Source organism: Aotus nancymaae, unplaced genomic scaffold (assembly GCF_030222135.1).
Source record: "Aotus nancymaae isolate 86718 unplaced genomic scaffold, 86718_ANA_hifiasm-v0.15.2.pri h1tg000040l, whole genome shotgun sequence".
Taxonomy (NCBI): domain Eukaryota; kingdom Metazoa; phylum Chordata; class Mammalia; order Primates; family Aotidae; genus Aotus; species Aotus nancymaae.
Genome location: NW_026988454.1, coordinates 15,168,123 through 15,187,518, shown reverse-complemented (window position 1 = coordinate 15,187,518; position 19,396 = coordinate 15,168,123). Strand labels below are relative to the sequence as shown.

Here is a 19,396-nt window from a genome sequence, read left to right as displayed (position 1 = left end):
ACTTGAACCCAGAAGATGGAGGTTGTAGTGAGCCGAGATTGATCCACTGCACTCCAGCCTGGGAAACAGAGTGAGATTCCATCTCAAAAGAAAATAAAAGAAAAGAAAACCAGGCTTCATAGGTAAGCCTCTTCTTAGCTAAAATAGAGAGCAAGAGGTCTGAAACTTAAATTAGATTATTGACTACAGTTGGGCAGAAGGAATAGGGAGTGGGTGCCATTAAGTAATAGATGTCAAACAGCCAAAGATCAATGGGAATCTAAGAGTAAAAGATGATACGTTATGCTGGGAATAGCCTAAGGTGTTTGTTCAAAGCTGAGAAGCAAGTCGAGGAAAAAATATTGACAAAATGCATGACAAGGAGTTAATGCTTTTCCATAAAGAGCTCACAGGATCAATGGGAAAAATCATTATGAGAAAGAAATTAAGAAATTCAGTGGTGAAAAGGAACACAAGGAATCCTATGTTGAAAAAAAAAAACCCTCAACAAAACTGAAAGTAGGAAAAACTAAAAACTCATTAAAAATTCACAGGCCGGGCACGGTGGCTCACGCCTGTAATCCCAGCACTTTGGGAGGCCGAGGCGGGTGGATCATGAGGTCAAGAGATCGAGACCATCCTGGTCAACATGGTGAAACTCCGTCTCTACTAATACAAAAAATTAGCTGGGCATGGTGGCGCGTGCCTGTAATCCCAGCTACTCAGGAGGCTGAGGCAGGAGAATTGCCTGAACCCAGGAGGTGGAGGTTGCGGTGAGCCGAGATTGTGCCATTGCACTCCAGCCTGGGTAACAAGAGCGAAACCCCGTCTCAAAAAAAAAAAAAAAAAACAAAAACAAAACAAACTCACAGAGAGGCAGGGCGTGGTGGCTCATTCTTGTAATCCCAGCACTTTGGGAGGGTGAAGCAGGAGGATCACTTGAGCTCTGGAGTTTGAGACCAGCTGGGTAACATAGCAAGACCTCATCTCCACTAAAAATAAAAAAACTAGCCAGGCTTATAATCCCAGATACTCAGGAGGCTGTATTCCCAACTACTCAGGAGTCTGAGGTGGGAGAAGAGCTTAAGCCCGGGGGGTTGAGGTGAGCTGTGATTGTGCCACTGTAGTCTAGCCTAGGTGACAGAGTGACACCCTATCTCAAATAAATAGATAAATAATAAATAAATTAAAAAGTATTCACCAAGAATAGCTACAAAGTACAGTAGAATTCTGATGATCAACAAGGATATCAAGAATCAAGAACAACGTGTGCTTTCCAGCTCAGGAACCCAGTATGATTTGTGGAGAATGAGTTAAGTGGAGAAAACTGTCATATCTCTGAATATCCAGTTTGGAGAGACACTCATGTTTTGAAGCAATTAGGAATAGAATTTTTCAAATTAAGAAAAAGAACTCTAACAATATCTGAAAACTGCTAAAAAAAAATAGCAAAGCTATAGGGATTGACTTACTCTGATGCTAGGCTCAAATGTTCTTTGGAAATTTAACCACGCTAATATTATTACTAGGATTGTTACCGTTTTGGTTAGTGCTTTGGTTACAAATTTCCACAGGTTTTTTCTTTTTTTTTTTTTTTTTGGTTTGTCTTTAACATTACTTTTCTAGAAGCCCTGCTATTTTTAGCTCTTGGTTTTTACAACCTGAGGAATACATATATAGTGTTATAGCAAAAACATAAACACCTAAGTCTGTATATGTCTCTGTGTACGTATGAAAAATTTCAGAAGTTAAATGATTGCTCTTAAATATGAATGTCTTATCACTAAAGTAGCTTGCTGAATATCTTATCACCAAATCATCAAAGTATAATGCAGAGAACCAAGCTGAAATCCAAGGTACAGCTGCCACACAACTCAGGAAAATTTCCTAGTAGGTACTCAGCAGACCAAAAGAGTCTTCGGTACACAAGGGATTCCACCACAGTATAATTGGGCAAATAGCAGACTTAGGTAGATCCAGTAGCCTTTGCAAAGTGTTTTGGGGTAGGGATGCAGACAGAATCAGACAAATATCTTCCAGATGGCTAAAACCATAAAAAGTAAAATTTAAAAGCCCCTTTCTTCAACATGGAAAGAAGGGAATTAAACTAACGCTGAGAGAGAGACAGAAAAAAGTAGATGTGCCAATCACATTGAAATTCTTAGTGTAACCAGGCAGCCTAACTTCAAAATACCTTTTAAAATTTGTGTTTTTCTTTCTCTTGGATTTCAAGATATAACCTTGCAGCAAACTGCAGATGCATTTTCCTTAGCCGTAAAATAGATTCCATGTTCCTTCCTTTCTCACCACATATACTGCCTTCACATTTATCTAACTGTATGCTAGCATCTAATTATATGCCATCGCAGAAATTCCAGGGACTAAGCTTGAGACAGAAAGTCCAAACACAGACCCAGGTGCAAAATTCCAGAGATTACTTCAAAGTGGCTAGTTAACCTGGCCATTGCTGAAATGACATCAGCCCGCGCTCCCCAGTGGACTGAAACTCAAGATAGCCACTGGAACAAGACACACAGACATTGTACTCTGCACAATTCTTGCATACCATCCATATCAAGTTTTTCCTTTTTAAGCCTTTGCCTTGCCCCCCAAAATTGAAGTGGTTGCTTTGTATGGGAATCTGGCCATATCTCCTTTTGTTTAATAAAATCACTTTTGTGATTTTGTTTTGTTTAATAAAATCACTTTCTACCAGACCTCACTCTTGTTAATAGAACTTTGCAAGTGGGAAGCAACCAGACTTGCATTTGGTTACATTGGTCCCTGTGGTTCCTGAAGCCTAGCTATTAAATATATCTCTCTCCTTCATTGGTAATGAAATTTTATTGGAACCCACTAGATACAACAATCACATTTTATCAAATTTTCATTTTTATATAAACAATATTAGATTAGGTTACAATAACTTGCCAAAAGGTTTCTAACTAATACAGGGATTCAACAGATACTGCTTTATTTCTGAAGCTGATAAATTGAGAAATATGTATCTAAGTATATTATCTGAAATTATGTTAGCAACTGCTGGTAAAATTAAATATAGATGATCTTTTTGGGGAAAATAAGCATGTAGACAAATAAAGCATAGGTTATATAGCAAATGGTAGAAACAGAAAATAATAATGAAAACAAAAATTGAAAACATAAAACATCAGCATTAAAATAAAATAGATTACATCCTTTATAAAAATAAATTCAATGAGATGACATGCATACACAAAACAGCAGACTTCTTTTGAATCAAAAAGTTCTAACTGCAAATCAATAAATCTTGCCTAAAATGAAGTGGCTCAGAGAAGCTGAAAGTAAAAGGATAGGCAAAGGTATGTTAGGGTGTACCTAGGAAAAAAAAAAAGTTGGTCAATATGAAATATGTGAAATAGGACAAAGAATATTACTTTAGAGTATTGAAGAGTATTTTCCCAATGAGACATAAAACATCAAAGCACCAGAAAATGTCTTTTTTTTTTTTTTTCGAGACAGGATATTGCCATGTTGTCCAGGCTGGAGTGCAGTGGTCCAATATCATCTCACTGCTATCTTTGCCACCCAGGCTCAACCCATCCTCCCACCTTAGCCTCCCAAATAGCTGTGGCTATAGGCACACACCACCACACCTGGCAAATTTTTATGTTTTTTTAGAGATGGAGTTTCAGCATGTAGCCTAGGCTGCAGAAATGTCTTTATAAAACAAACTACAGAGTGAAGGATGCAAAAGAATATACAAGTAAGTTTGGAAGGCTTGTCTTATTTGTGGATAAGAAGTCTAACACTTTAAGATAATTTATACCTAAATTAATTTATACATTCAGTGTTACTTCAGCCAGAATCTACAGACTTTTGTTTTGTTTTCTGTATTTGCTTTTGTTTGTCTTTTAACTTTTATTTTCACTTTAAGTGAAAATAAAACTTAAGAAACAATGCCATCAAAATTCTGATAAAAAAAGGTAACATAAAGTCCATGTTCTAGCAGATATCAAACTGGTCTTAAAGCTAAAATAAAATTTAAAAGTCATGCAAATCAACAGAATAAAATAAATAATACTAAAATAGAACTAGGTATATATGGGAAATTAGTTCTGATGAGGGTGGTATTTTCAATAAATGAAAACAATTGATTAATTAATGTTTGGGAGAAAAGTAGCTGCAGAGAAAAGTCTCTTTGTTACTGATTTCAAATAAGCTCATAAAAACTCTAGAAAATCCAGACAATACCATTCAGGACATAGGCATGGGCAAAGACTTCATGACTAAAACACCAAAAGCAATGGTAGCAAAAGCCAAAATAGACAAATGGGATCTAATTAAACTTAAGAGCTTCTGCACAGCAAAAGAAACTATCAATAGAGTGAACCAGCAACCAACAGAATGGGAAAAAATTTTTGCAATCTACCCATTTGACAAAGGGCTAATAACCAGAATCTACAGAGAACTTAAACAAATTTACAAGTAAAAAACCAAACAACCCCATCAAAAAGTGGGCAAAGGATATGAACAGACACTTTTCAAAAGAAGACATTTATGCGGCCAACAAACATATAAAAAAATGCTCATCATCACTGGTCATTAGAGGAATGCAAATCAAAACTACATTGAGATACCATCTCACGCCAGTTAGAATGGCGATCATTAAAAAATCAGGAGACAACAGATGCTGGAGAGGATGTGGAGAAATAGGAACACTTTTACACGGTTGGTGGGAGTGTAAATTAATTCAACCATTGTGGAAGACAGTATGGTGATTCCTTAAGGATCTGGAAAAAGAAATACCATTTGACCCGACAATCCCATTACTGGGTATATAACCAAAGGATTATAAATCATTCTATTATAAAGGCACATGCACACATATTTTTATTGCAGTACTGTTCACAATAGCAAAGACTTGGAACTAACCCAAATGCTCATCAGTGATAGACTGGAAAAAGAAAATGTGGCACATATACACCATGGAATACTATGCAGCCATAAGAAAGTATGCGTTCATATCTTTTGTAGGGACATGGATGAAACTAGAAACCATCATTCTCAGCAAACTGACATAAGAACAGAAAACCAAACACCACATGTTCTCACTGGTAAGTGGGTGTTGAACAATGAGAACACATGGACACAGGGAGGGGAACATCACACATTGGGGCCTGGGGGGTGAGGGGCTAGGGGAGGAATAGCAGGGGGTGGAGATATTAGGGAGGGATAGCATTAGGAGAAATACCTGATGTAGATGATGAGGTGATGGATGCAGCAAACCACCACCATGGCATGCGTATACCTATGTAACAAACCTGTGTGATCTGCATATGTACCCCAGAGCTTAAAGTATAATAAATAAATTTTAAAAAATAAGTTCAAAATGAATAAATAATGTAAACAAAAATGAAATAATGGCATGCAATAAAAATAAATTTTTAAAAATATTTAATGAGAAAAACTTTTCTAAGCTAGTTTTTAGAAAATGTGATTTCAGATTTTTTAAAAAAATTTGAAGTTAGTTTTTAAAAAACTAAAATTTTCAAATATAGATTCAAAACAATTAGGATTTATTATAAGTGTGTAGTATTTATTTACTATAGCAAGTGTCCTTATAAGAAAGGCAGAGGAAGATTTGGTACTGACACAAAGAAGAGAAGGTGATGTGAAAACAAAACTGAAAGAAATTTGGAAATACTGGCCTTGAATATTGAAGTGAAGCAGCCACAAGCCAAGGAATACCAGCCCCTGCCAGAACATGAAAGATGCAAGGAATGGATGCCCTTGTGCATAACCTTAAGGTGAACTAAAGTTAAGACATTAGTGCCCTCTCAGAGCCTTCTTGAGCATGCACATAGCCCTTCACATGTATGTGGGTTTCTAGATCTCCAGGAATATGTCAGAGCTTTTCCCTATAGATATTTCATTTTTTATGTTTGTGTTTTTTGTGGGTTTTTTTGTTTTTGTTTGAGACAAGGTCTCACTTTGTCGCCCAGGCTAGAGTACAGTGGCATTATCTTGGCTCACTGCAACCTCCACCTCCTGGGCTCCGGTAATCCTTCCACCTCAGCCTCTGGAGTAGCTGGGGCGACAGATCCCTGCCACCATGCCTAGCTAATTTTTGCATTTTTTTGTAGAGACAGGGTTTTACCATGTTGCCAGACTGGTCTCAAACTTCTGAGCTCAAACAATCTGCCTGTCTTGGGCTCCCAAAGTGCTGGGATTACAGGCATAAGCCACCATGCCTGGCCTTCCTTGTTTTGAGTAAACATTTGTTGCTCAGCCTCTTTTTACTCCAACTGGTGTCTCTTTATCAGGCAACTTGAAAATTAAATAGCTGCTGCTGATTGTTTTTAACAAATGCATTGGGGGAAAGGGGGAGTTTTCTACTTAGTGAACTCTGAATAAAGTTATATAAAGACAAGCCCTGTAAATGGGGTTTTCAAGAAGTCACCAGTCAGGTCAAATAGTGACCATTGCTGAGGCATGGAGCCTTTTGAAAAGTTCTAACCCATTTTGACTTTTCTGGTGACTGTTAGACTGTTGGTTTCTGTAAACCTGCTGATTTTCATGAATACCTTGGAGCTGGCAAGAAGCACTTAGGAACAGGCAGTTAAAATGTCACTAAGGTCTCTGTTCTTAAGATTCAGTTGCTTTTCTTGAATAAATTCTCCTCAAGTTGTTACAAGTCTGTGGTTAATTTCCAGAGTACTGACTGAACAAGTCGCTTTTTTTTTTTTTTTGCCATTTGTTTCCACTGTTTTTATGGAGGAGAAAATGTTGAGAAGACCCTATCCCATCACTCCAGAAGTGCTTCCGCTTGTTAACATTTTGGCATACAGACAGTTTTGTGCTTAAAATCTACTGGCACAAAGAGCCAGGTCCTAAAAATTAGAAACAGAATCCATCAATCCTTCATCAGAATACTGTGGAGATTTCTCCTGGCTCTGCTTTTCTTATGCTATGAGATGAAATGTGAGATTCAAGACCATCCATTAGAGGTAGATGGCTGCTTTTAAAAGCATACTCTTCCTTAATCATAAATCTCTTGTGAGACCAGATTGTGGAATTCCTACTGATGATTAAAAAGTTGCCACATCATATCTCACTTTTAAAATCGGAACTATATTATTCTAAGGATTTCAATTCTCCAACTCTTCAGAGTAAATCTCCAATTTCATTAAATGTATTTCTGGTTAAGTACAAAATTTATGGTTCAAATTCATTCTCAAAAGATTCTGAAGTGAGGAGATGCTCATGTGTGTTAAACACTAAAGGCAACTGTGTTGCTTGGCAAAACTGCAATCTTGGTGTTTAGACACTTCCATTCACCTGCTGGAAGGGAACATAGTCATGAGCAGTGTTCTTTCTGGGTGGAAATAAGAGGTGGGAGCTGAGTACAGTGACTCATTTGTCCTTTTTCTTTCCCCTGTGTGCATGCATGCTTTTCCATAGATTATACCTCATGGAAATTCTCATTGGAAAATACACTTCAGTAACATTTCCCACATGCTTTGACATTTTTTTATTTTTAGGAAAATGTTTCATTCTATTAGGTTAATTCCACCCCAAGGTATTTGCATAAGTGGCATGGGTCTGGCCTTTGACGTTATCTTCCTGAATGATCTCTGATTGCTCACTCAGGCATATTGTAGACTTTCAGTCTCATTGAATCTTGTGCTATCTTTACCAAATCAAATCTGTAAAGTTCACTGGCAATTTAATGTATTGTTTTTGAGTCATCTTGACATTTTGACTTCTTAAGTGTAAACTGAAAAATGCATTTACTGGAAATTTGTTTTTTAAAATAAAATAACATATGCCAGATCCCTGATCTACAGATGATTTCCAAAATCAGGCAATGTTTATGAGGTAATGCTGCTGAAAGGTTTTTAAAAAGGAAATTTGTCTCCAATATTTCTAAAGCACATAAAAGAACAAGGCTGTCCTTAATAGGAGAAGAAAACACATAAAGAAGGGTGTAAATTATTAGGAAACCATTCAGGATTTTTTGTAAGGCAGGTAGAGAGCAGGAGCAAATGCTGAAGGTAAAAATATTTGTTTAGCATTGTTGAAAGAACTGGAGGAGGATATTGTCTTTATTTCAAAGTTGTAAACACTATAAATAGATAAACCTTTTGGTAAGTGAGGCTTTATTAAGAAATAAATGCATATTGGTTTGAATTAATAGAACCTTTGGATATTTCATAATAAATAAGATGTTATTTTGCAGTAATATTGAAAGTTGAAATTTTCCTAGTAGACATTTTTTATTAATAGCTTAAATAGTTTAGAGTTAATTTTTGCTACTGAATTGGGTCATTATATGATGAATTCTACCACTTCATTTATATTAACCATTTAGCTATATCCATGCATGCTGCTGTTTACAGGTAAACAAAATGTCTAAATAGAGGTGAAAAGGAACCCCAAATATGCTTACCTCATGCATTCTAAGGTTTAGAAGTTTTTGGCAATTGAGATTTTGGAATCACCAACGAATCACACAAATTGACAAAATAATTTTTATTACTCTTTTCTGCTTTAATATAAAATTTCTAAAGTCTTATAACATTTTGAAATATAAAGTTTAAAATATTTAACTATTTACTTAATTTCAGAATTAAGTATTTAATTAGTTACTTACTTTGATGATCAGGTACATTCAGCGTGGTGCGGCCATAGATGAATTGGAATAATACACTAATATAAATTGCTTGCAAAATGTATTTCTCTGTAACTGAATGAGATACCTTACTGAATGGGATTATTAGCTATAAATGAATGAGACGAATTGCTTTGAGTGAGATTGAATGTAAAGGAATGTAACGGTTTTTAAAAAGCCATTTTTCCTTCATTTTATTCTTTCATTCCATCTTTTATTTCTTTCTTCTTTGCATTGTTACACAATATTTATAAAAGGGCGCCTAAACAAGATAACATAAATATAAAGTAGATAACAGAGTTAGGGCCAAGAGGAAGTAAAGTGGAGCCAGTAATAAGGTTAGTATTAAAAAAAACCAGAGTCTTACATTCTAAAAACCAACAAAGGGCCATGGATTTAGCTCTTAGTTTTTTAGCTGTGCACTTAATGAAAGGAATAGGAACAGTTACATATTCACAGTGCTCGTAAGATAAAGACAAATTATGCATTCTAGAGAAGCACAGTGAGTTCTGATTTTAGGCCCTAACAATACTTAAAGGATCCTGTGTGATGTAATAAACAAAGTACTAAGTAATACCATTAACATAAATGCAGTATCTTGGGATGCATTTTAATTTAGGGGTTTGTCATCATGACAGAAAAAAATCAGTGAAAATAATCCTATTGAGGCAAACTCCACCATATCAATGAGGCAGGATTCACTTCAGTGGTCCTGTGAGGAGACATTAGAATATCTGGAGCAGAACTTCCTGACCAGATTCAAGACCCCAAGGGGAATTGATAAATTTTGAAAGAGCGCTCTAGGAATCCTGTAAATTGTGTACATCAGTGGGTGTATATGACCATGGATGCCTTAGAAAAGGTTGAGAGAAAAGAATAGGCTGCACATCCATTATGAACATCTTGTTTAAAAAATGAACTCTTCGTAAAGGTACAAGATCTTTAGTTTTCAGAGTGTGCTTTCTGCCTACTTCTTGGAATACAAAAAAATTCTGTATGTCACATTAAAGAATAAAAACATATGTTCTAAGAATCAGTCAGTGAGGGTAGTTTTTACCTCCTCTTAAGAAAGTTGAGATGCTGATTTAGTGCTCATTGGTAGAGAATACTTCATACGTGCTTGGAAGTACGCACACTGTAGAATCCTAGGAAAGATATAAATCTTAACAGAAAATGATGTTGTGAATGTTCCAAATGAAATTACAAAACCTTTGAGTTTCTATCATGCAGTGTGTTAATAAGTTTAACACACGTATTTCTAAAGCAGGTATAACCAAAAGCTTATCTTGAGCATTATAAAAGAATGAGTTGAATAAGTCACTCACAGACTGTCTGGCTTTGAGCAATGCAATTTCCTGGAACAATATACTAAGATAAATTGCTTGCAAAATGTATTTCTCTGTAACTGAATGAGATACCTTGCTGAATGGGGTTGTTAGCTATAAATAAATTTTTAAAAATTTTTCTGGCAATAGAGTTGGGACAGAAGTTTCTTAAGGTCTTGGCTAGATTACGGGGATTAAATTACTATGCATCTTATGTATGTGTGTGTTTATGCATATATTAAGATTTAGTGTATATATATATACATATATATATCTCTCTCTCTCTCTCAAGAAAAGTATTGGAGATATCTATGTCTATGTTTAAAGTGTCCCAGAGAGATTGAATAACTTGCATAAGGTCATATACTGTATTTATGTGGTGGAGCTGGGATTCAAGCCAGGGCAGTGCTGCTCCAAAGCACCTGTCTTAGCCATTACATTATGCTCCCTTTATGTGCAATAATGCTATCGTACTGTTTGTTTATGAAGGAATGTTCACTCTCTACTCACTGTGAAAGGGATCTAGGAGAGGAACAAGGCATCATCTATTTTATTCCAAATGCTATTGTCATAAAAGTGAAAGTTATTGTGAAAGAAAGAATAAACCTCTCTTATTTTCTACTAGAAATAAGTAACTACTCAGTCAAGACCTGGTAGAATGCATATTTCATTTAATGTTTCACAATTCAGAGGCATCCAGAGCAGCTAATATAATAGCTGTACCTCTTCATTGAGCCAGTGACTGTTGAAGTGTAGGAAGTATTGTTTCACTTGTACAAAATTAAGAGTTTATTTAAGTGATTTATTTTCCCCTCTCAATTCTGCCAGTCAGCTTTATGACTGTTTGCACCAGTTGACATAGGAAGTCTATTTCTAGGAACTTATCCCAATCAAATAATTTAAGGAAAGCAAAAAGCCATATTCATGAAGACAACTAGAGTATCTTTATTTGTAACAGAAAATAAGAAAACATTAGTGAGGAAAACCAGAGGTCTTACATTAAGGGATATAAAGACAGCTATATAAACACAAATATAAATAATTATAAAAATTCTGTAAAGGCATGGAAAATGTCTGGCTGAATGTAAAGAAAAACAGCATTAACAACTATTATAGACATATATTTAACATCATATATAGGCATGTTGAACATCTATTATAGACATATGTTTAACATCTATTATAATTTCAGCAATTAAAATGTATACTTGTGAAAGAAAATATGGAGAAAATGGAAATAGTTATATGAAATTACAAACATTTTGTTGTTCTTTCCTTAATATTGTGATTTTTATCTTCTAGTGGATTTTGCCAATTCCTTGCCAAGTTCTTATGTTTTCACTAGAGGTTTTCAGGCTTTCACTAGCCATTAATGCAATTCCTAGCTTTCAAATACTGGCTCCTCCACTCATTAACTGGGTGACAGTGTGCCAGTTAATTAACTTCTTTATATCGTTTTTTTCCCTTCTGAATATGGAGTGAATAATGCTTACTTCGTAGGGTTGTTGAGATCAAATGAGATAGTGCAAATTAATCCTTAAGTTTACAGTGTTTCCCAGCACATAGTATGTGCTTAAAAGAAACAAAATAAATAACCTAGACGGATTAGCAAACTTAGCTACCATTTGCTGAGTATTCAGAAGTTTGTACTAACGTGTGAGACATTACCATTTTAATGGTGAAAGAAAAAAATGTAATTAACATGTCAGAACAAAATTTAGTTTTGTTTTTAAAGCCATGTTGATAAAAAATATATAATGCATCACAAAATTTTAAATATAAGGCACAATTACAGTTTTTCTAGTCTTTTAGAAACAAAGGTATTTCAATTAAAAGCAGCTCAAAATCAGTAATAACAATTTAAAAAATAGAGAAAAGAATTAAAAAAAGAAAATATTATCAATGGTTTCATCCAACCTACAGCTCCTATTAACATTTTTGGGGTTTATTTTTAGACCTTTTTCAATACACAAAGGATACTTTTTAAAAAAATAAAATTATGTTGGGAATTTTATATTTCTCTTTACACTTAATACTGGAAGTGGTTTCTTCATTGCCAAAGAGTTTCCTTCAAAAAAAAATGACTACATTATTTTATATTGATTGGAGATTATAATTTATTAAAATAGTCTACAATAAGTAGTTTTTAGAATTTTTAAAGAAATTTAATCTACAATCAATAGTATACCTTTTCACTATTAAAAAAACTATTCTAAATATTTTTGTATTTTTAAATTTTAGGATTATTTTTATTACTTCATTAGTATAGTTTTCTAGAGGTAGAATCATTGGTTTAAATTGTGAATATTTTTAATGATTTTGATATAGATTGATGTATCACATCACCAATGAAGAATGAATAAAGAGAATTTAAAAATTTTGCAGGATGAGAGTTTCTATCATTTTAACTTAAGCTTCTTTCATTTTGATGAAAGGTGATGATTTACAACGGAACATTTTACTATATTAATTGATCATTTTAAGTTTTATTGCATGAATTTTCTATTCTTTTTTTTAGGCATTTAATATTTATTACCAATTTGTAATGAATGCTTTAGGGTAGGAAAAATATTAACTTTCTGTCATATTTTCTTCAAGGATTCCCTCAGTATCTTTTTCAATTTAAAATCCTGCAAGATCTGCACATGTACCCTGGAACTTAAAGTAAAATTTAAAAAGGTAAAAAAAAAAAAAAAACAAATTTAATATTTTTAAACAGATAGAAGTTTTACATGTGCATGTATTCAAGTAAGCCCATAACTTCCTTTGCAATTTTTTATTTTACTTGAAATTTAAAAAATTTTTTAATGTCATAAACTTGGTAAATATTCAATTCTATGTTTTAAAAAATACTAAGTTGTCAGGCAGTTTCATTTATTTGTATGTACCTCTTTGGTTTGATGAAAATTGAATCCAATTTGAGGAAGGTGTTTATATTCACTTCCAAGTTTCTTTCTCTTTAGGATTCTTGACTCAGAATAAGAAACAAAATAAAACAAAATAAAAATAAAGACCCCTTCTGAAATATTATAATTATTTTCCTTATCACAAAAGCATGATAACTTCCACTTCACATCCTAAAAATGCTTAGAAATTTGCTTCTTTTCTTATTGTTTAATCATATAGAATTTAATCATATAGAATTTTTGACAAACTGTCAAAAGAGCCTTAACTAATCAAAAGTAGACATTGTACAAAACTAGAAATCTAAACTTGAAAAATAAGAAGTAATAAAATAGTTCTAACTTTTATGAAGTGATGGAAATTAAAGTATACATTTGACATAAATGCATAATTAGTTGACGTCGTTTCCGTAAGTTACTCTCTTCCAAAAGAGGCTCCAGTTTGTTTTAAACAAGTACACATCTCCCAGAGGAAATCATTTTTAGATGGAGCTGTCTTACCAGGAAGTGAGAACAAGAGGACAAATATTTTTTACTTTTGAAAAACTAATTTTTACATAAAAATTTACAGCATATTTAGTTATATTGATTTATACATATACTTTCTTTCACCATAAGCACATTCTCAACAAGAATAATTTTAGAAATACAAAGTTAATTTTGAAAGGTCTTTAAAGGTTAAGTTTGTAAAGATAGTTAACAAAGATTAGAGAGGAGTTTTGGGAAAACCCCAGCCACCTTTTATTTACTGTGATAAATGTATATGAGCTATAGAAACGGAGAAGGGTGGGATAAGTATACCAAGTTCTAAGAACAATGTGAATTGCTGAATAATTTTTTCCTAGTTTGATACATTGACTTGAAGTTATTTCATAGAACAAATTAAAAAAAATAAATCCCATCATTGGCAATGTTTCCAGTCTAGGTAAAGTGACTAAGAAGTTTTGACATCTAATATGCCCATTCATGCTAAGAAAAACTTAAACAGTCTAAATAGAACCCCCTTTTCTTTTGAGTGAAGTAAAGATTTTAGATCCCGGAACTACTCTAGAGGCTTTAAAGTTAAAAACATTAATTGGAACCGAGGCAGGAGAATTGCCTGAACCGAGGCAGGAGAATTGCCTGAACCCAGGAGGCGGAGGTTGCAGTGAGCGAAGATCGCGCCATTGCACTCCAGCCTGGGTAACGAGAGCGAAACTCCGTCTCAAAAAAAAAAAAAAAAAAAAAAAGAATATTTCCAGATTGTTTTCTTTTTGCTTCAGCAAAAGGAGAAGATTCAACATTAAGATTAAGTCATACTGGCTGCAAAAATAAACAAAAAAGTCTTCCCACTTTTCCATCTTTGAATATTTATTTTGATCAGCACTCATTCGGGGGCAACTTATAATGTACCAGGTGTTGGGTATATAATGACACATAAGACAGTTTCAATAAGCGGCATAAATAAATCAACTGATTCTTTAAGTGTACTGTAGAAAATATTATCACAAAAATATAGATAAAATGCAATAAAAGCAAGGCTGGAAATGAATTCTAAAGGGGTAATGAATCATAGACATAAAAACTGTATGATTTTTATAGAAAATATTCCCTTTTCTGTTGTGAAGCTACACTATTTTTATTTTTAACAAGACATGGACCATCATTTATGCATTTAAAAATACATCCCAATATACGAATCAAGCATTATTTGGATGACCTAAAGGACTAAAAAACCAATTATCATTCAATGAAACTTAGCTCTAGAAAACAGTAGACATGGCTGAGAAATCTGGAAAAACAAAGCTGGTGGGATTTGAGTAATAGCCATCCTGTACTAAGACTAAGTTTTATTTGAGGATAGGAAAGATATATTGAACATTGGACCAAAAGAACTGAAAACTAAAATAATAATTTTTTTTTAAAAGACTCAAGGTCCAAACCAAATGGAGTTGAAATAAGTACAATTTCAGTCTCATTCATTGGCTTATCTGAAATAGTTACCGAGCACCTATTATGTGACAGCGCCACGCTTTTCCATAGTGAAATTGTCTGGTGATGGAGGAAATGCCATACACTGTAGTGACCCAACATGCTCAGTGTTAGGCTGGGGGAAATATGGGGTTAAACAGCCCAAAAGCACAGCACCTCACCCAAATTTGATGGGAGAACAGGTTACAGTCTTTCTGGAAAAAAATATTCTACTGTAAGCAGAGACCCAAAGGATAAAAAGAGATTGGAGTGGGTGTTTCCGAGGAAGGAAATGGGATGTGTGAAAAGCCAGAGACATGAGAGAATACGGTACTTCTGAGAACCTGAAAGTTGTTCCGAGTGGCTGAGAATAGATCGTGGCTGGATGGGGAGGGGCAATGAGGGCTCATTGATAAGAATAGTGTGATCCAGGCTTGCAAGCCTGTTTCCTTCAAGAGCAATGGGGAACCATAGAAAGATTTCAAGCAAGGAAATGATGTGATCAGAGAGACATTTTGGGGAAAGATCACTTTAGCAGCATTATGGAAAAGAGCTTGGAAGGAAACAGGTTGGAGCTAGAGGAACCCTATTTGAGTCTGCAGAATTGCACAGGAGAGGGAGAATGGAGGCCAGTCCTTCTTTAGTGGATCCTCTGTTTTGTCATCCAAAGAACTTGGAATCCCACATTGATTTCCCTCATCACATGTAATGTATGATTGTATATGTGTAAGTATGATTGTCAGAGGCAGAGGTCATTGATACCTGTTTATACGCATAAGTATGATTTTCAGAGGCAGAGGTCATTGGTATCTGTTTCTAGAAACTCTCATGACTCTCACAGTGTTTCTCATTTCCTTATTAAGAAAAATGCCAAGAATAGTCCTTGTGAATGCAAGAAGAGAGAAGCACCCTGTGCCTTTTCTGTTTAATACTTAGGCTCAGCACTGTTTTGAAAGAAAAAGCCACTTTCTCTCTTTCCCTGCACGGTATTTCAAACTTCTTTCTTTCTCTTTTTTTGTTTCCTGAGACAGAATCTCACTCTGTCACCCTGGTTGGAGTGCAGTGGCATGACCTCGGCTAACTGCAATCTCCGCCTTTTAGGTTCAAGCAATTGTCACTTGATTCTCCTGCTTCAGTCTCCCATGTAGCTGGGATCACAGGTGGTGCCACCACACCCAGCTGATTTTTGTATTTTTAGTAGAGACAGGGTTATGCCATGTTGACCAGGCTGGCTTCAAACTCCTGCCCTCAAGTGATCCACCCACCTCAGCCTCCCAAAATGTTGGGATCATAGGCACAAGCCCCTGTGCCTGGCCTTTGTGTGGTATTTGAGACTCCCTAGAGGCACTGCAGGCACAGAAAGAAGTGTGGACCTAGGAAGCTTTTCCCGGTTAGGATGCATCTCATCAACGTTTCTTTTGGTTGTCATTTGGGGATAGGAACTATTTCTAAGCAAGCGTAAATCACTGGATTGAACTGCCTGTTAACATCATCACCACACATTGCTCAAGCATCCTGGTAATTCCAGAGGCCCACAGCAGCAAGGCAACCACGCCACCCTCCCCACTCTTCATTCTCTATTCTGTGGGTTTTGAATTTGCTGGCCTCACAACCCACTTGAAGAGAAAGGAGAAAGGTCCAGATCTCAGCTACGCTACTCATTGGAAGTCACTTGTCTCTTTTCAGTTTGAAGTTTCTCAAAACAAAGTGACAGGACTAAATTATCCTAAATTCTTTCGAGCTGAAAATGTTGGTTTTATGAGTCAGAAATGAGGACATCAGTGTTCCAGACTTGGAAGTACTACAGATACAGATATTAGAATGATGATTAAGAAGAATGGTGACTACAGATACAGGATATTAGAATGATGATTAAGAAGAATGGTGATTTTAAAAGCTTATCAAATAGCTGCAGCTCCTGTTTCCTTGACAGGGAGAGTCTCTTTCCTGAGGGCTGGGCGCCAGCCACCCTGGAGAGGCAGGAGCCCAGTTTGCCCAAGTCTCCTTCCTAGGGCTACTCTGCAACCCCTCACAAAGTGCCCGTTAGGGTTTGGTGTCTGGCTTCTGGCAGCACATTGACCTTTTCTCTGGAGTTGTGTCAGCAATGGACCAGCCTCTTTTCCTGGAGGGACTTGAGGAGCGTCACGGGCCTGAATGCACTTCTAATGTATTTGTGTTGCAGCCACAATCTTCAAAAATCAATTGTTCACCAATTGGACAGAACTGCCCAGGGCTAGGGTGCCCTTCCTCCAAGCTCCCACTTTGATTATGTTAAGAATTCTCCCAACTCAAATGAAAAATACTAAAAATTTTAAAACGTTCAGGCCTTCTGAAGCTATCCAATCCTAAAATTAAATGTTGGGTATGAGATTGCGAGTACACCAGGAAGGGTCTGGAAAGGACTCATAGCTCTTTCCTAAGGTGAACTGAGGAGAGTTTCATAAAGAGGTAGAAGTAGTGAGGTGGTGAGGAATCCATGAACGAGCCAGCAGGGAGCCGATGGCCCCTCTAAGGCTGCAGGACAGAGGCCACCCTGCAGAAACTGGATCTTGGGGGAGGAATGTAGCCTCTTTCAAGCCATGTCCTAGGGGAATAAATACCCAGAGCTCTCTTTCTCTCCTCTTCAGTCCTTTTGTTTACAACCAACACCTCTCTTCTGCTGAGCCCAGCCAGCAGCCAGAAAACCACGGTGTGGACAATGTAGTACGTAAATGCTGGGTCCGTCCTGCAGACCCTGGCCAAGCATCGGATGAAAGGAGCGCTCAGACACAAGTATGCAGTGTAAGAGCAGCTAGGGGGCTACCTGGCACGAGTGGCCAAAGAAGAGAGCAGCCTCGAACAGCTGGAGCCAACACAATCCGTGGGTAATTAACGTTATTGTTCCCCCTTTTAGGGAGCAGTCACAGAAGATCAAGGGTCAGTTTCAGGACAACCTAAGTAAACAAGCCTATTTAAGATAAATTCCTCTACACGTCCTTGTACCCATTCTTTGCCCTCTCTCTCAGGGTAAGAGAACAGCTGCCTTCAGCTTATTCTCTCCCGAAGCTATGCAGAGCCCTCCCACCTTTCAGAAGGCCTGCTCCCTTCCCTATAGCTTCTCCCACCACTCTGACCAATCTCCTACACATAAAGGTCAGCCTTCATGGAAACAGAAATGGTGGAAAAGAGCAGAGAGGATGTCCAGCAGAGATGGCAGCTGCAGGGAGAGCCTGTGGCATCAGATCTCTCCCAAGAGTAAACCAAATTCAGGGCTCCTGGGAGGCCCTCTACGGCTGAGGCAAAGTGGAAGAAACAGGCTCAGCTTCAGGGCCAAGGAATGGGTTGGAGAAGCCGACAGTGAGGAACCAGATGGCAAAGCTGGAGACCAGCTGAAACAACTGAAGAACAAAGAGAGGGAGGTAGACACGTGGCTGTCAGGGTCAGGGCAGGCCTCCAACCTGCCCCTGTGCTCCACGCTAGGACGGAAATCAAAGTTACCAAGCTTCGGTCCCAGGGCCTCTTTGAAACTGGTTTTAACACTAAGTAGAATATGGGGTCCCTGGCAGGCTGCCCAGGCAAACCATGACCATACAAAATACAAGGCTATTTGTAAAGTAAAAGTGAGCATATATTTTCACAGGCCACAGAGTATAATGAACACAAAAATTCATTTTGAAAAATGTTTACCTCTGCCAAGTGCAGTGGCTCACACCTGTAATCTTGGCAACATGGGAGGCTGAGGCAGGAGGATCGCTTGAGCTCAGGAGACGGAGGCTGCTGTGTGCTGCAGTTGCGCCACTGCACTTCAGCCTGGGTGAGAGACTCCAAGTCTAGGGGAGAAAAAAAAGTTTAACTTAATCATTTTTAGGTAAAGGCAATGATTTTCAGATTTAAAATTCTGTCATTTCAGATTTTCTGTCATTTCAAATGTTGTCTTTCCAGATTTGAGAAGAGGATTTGTCTCCTCTTTTCTCTCTGAGTAGCATCTAAGGTTCTGCGGGAGGATAGAGCAACATGAAATCTGGGAGGCTTCCCCTGGGCACTTTGGGGATAATCTGGGCCTGGCTGTCATCCATGGAAACATGCAGTGACATCTGGTCCCTGGGTGTGGACACCCACCTTGGCTCTTGGTAAGTTGTTTAAAGGCTATGCCTTGCTAGGCCCTTTCTGTTCTTTGTTCCCTGGATGGCATTTAGGGTTTTCCCAAGCAGGGTGTGCAGACTTTGTCATCCAGTTTGTCTCCCATACCATTATCCAGAGTGTTTCTCTATGATTTGCTGTGTTTTATGTCAATCAGATGTGAAATGAAGCCAAGTTAACCTGTATTGTTTAGTCCCTACACTTAATAACACAGGGTCCTGTCATCCACCCCTTCCACTCTACCATAAACTCGCACCAGCTTCCCTGTGTCTGAGGCTCTTCCCTGGCCTATGGAGAATAGATGTAGTGGTAGAAGAGCCATGAGAACTCACTCAGAAAATATTCTTGCCAAATCTTCATTCTAACATCTAGACTGCAGCTTTCTTAAGGTGAAAAGCCAGAAATTAGACATGGTTGTTTTTCATTTGATCCACACAGTAAACAGAGGGGGTGATCAAGTTAAAGGC

At 36.8% G+C, this 19,396-nt stretch overlaps 1 protein-coding gene across 4 annotated transcripts in view; it reads right to left on the bottom strand.

Moving 5' to 3' along the window:
• The window catches only part of LOC105717162 (UPF0764 protein C16orf89-like), a 145,986-nt gene that overhangs the window by 70,882 nt on the left and 55,708 nt on the right, over positions 1–19,396 (bottom strand). For 2 of the 4 annotated variants that reach the window (XR_001107460.2, XR_010336583.1), the window contains one exon: positions 14,208–18,619. Coding sequence is in view for 1 of the 4 variants with exons in the window: in XM_064360544.1 (XP_064216614.1) it covers positions 18,477–18,619 (143 nt within the window). In the remaining 3 variants the exon portion in view is untranslated. Of the gene's footprint in view, positions 1–14,207; positions 18,620–19,396 lie in introns of those variants that run through there. The other 2 variants (XR_010336582.1, XM_064360544.1) reach the window with 2 other exon arrangements.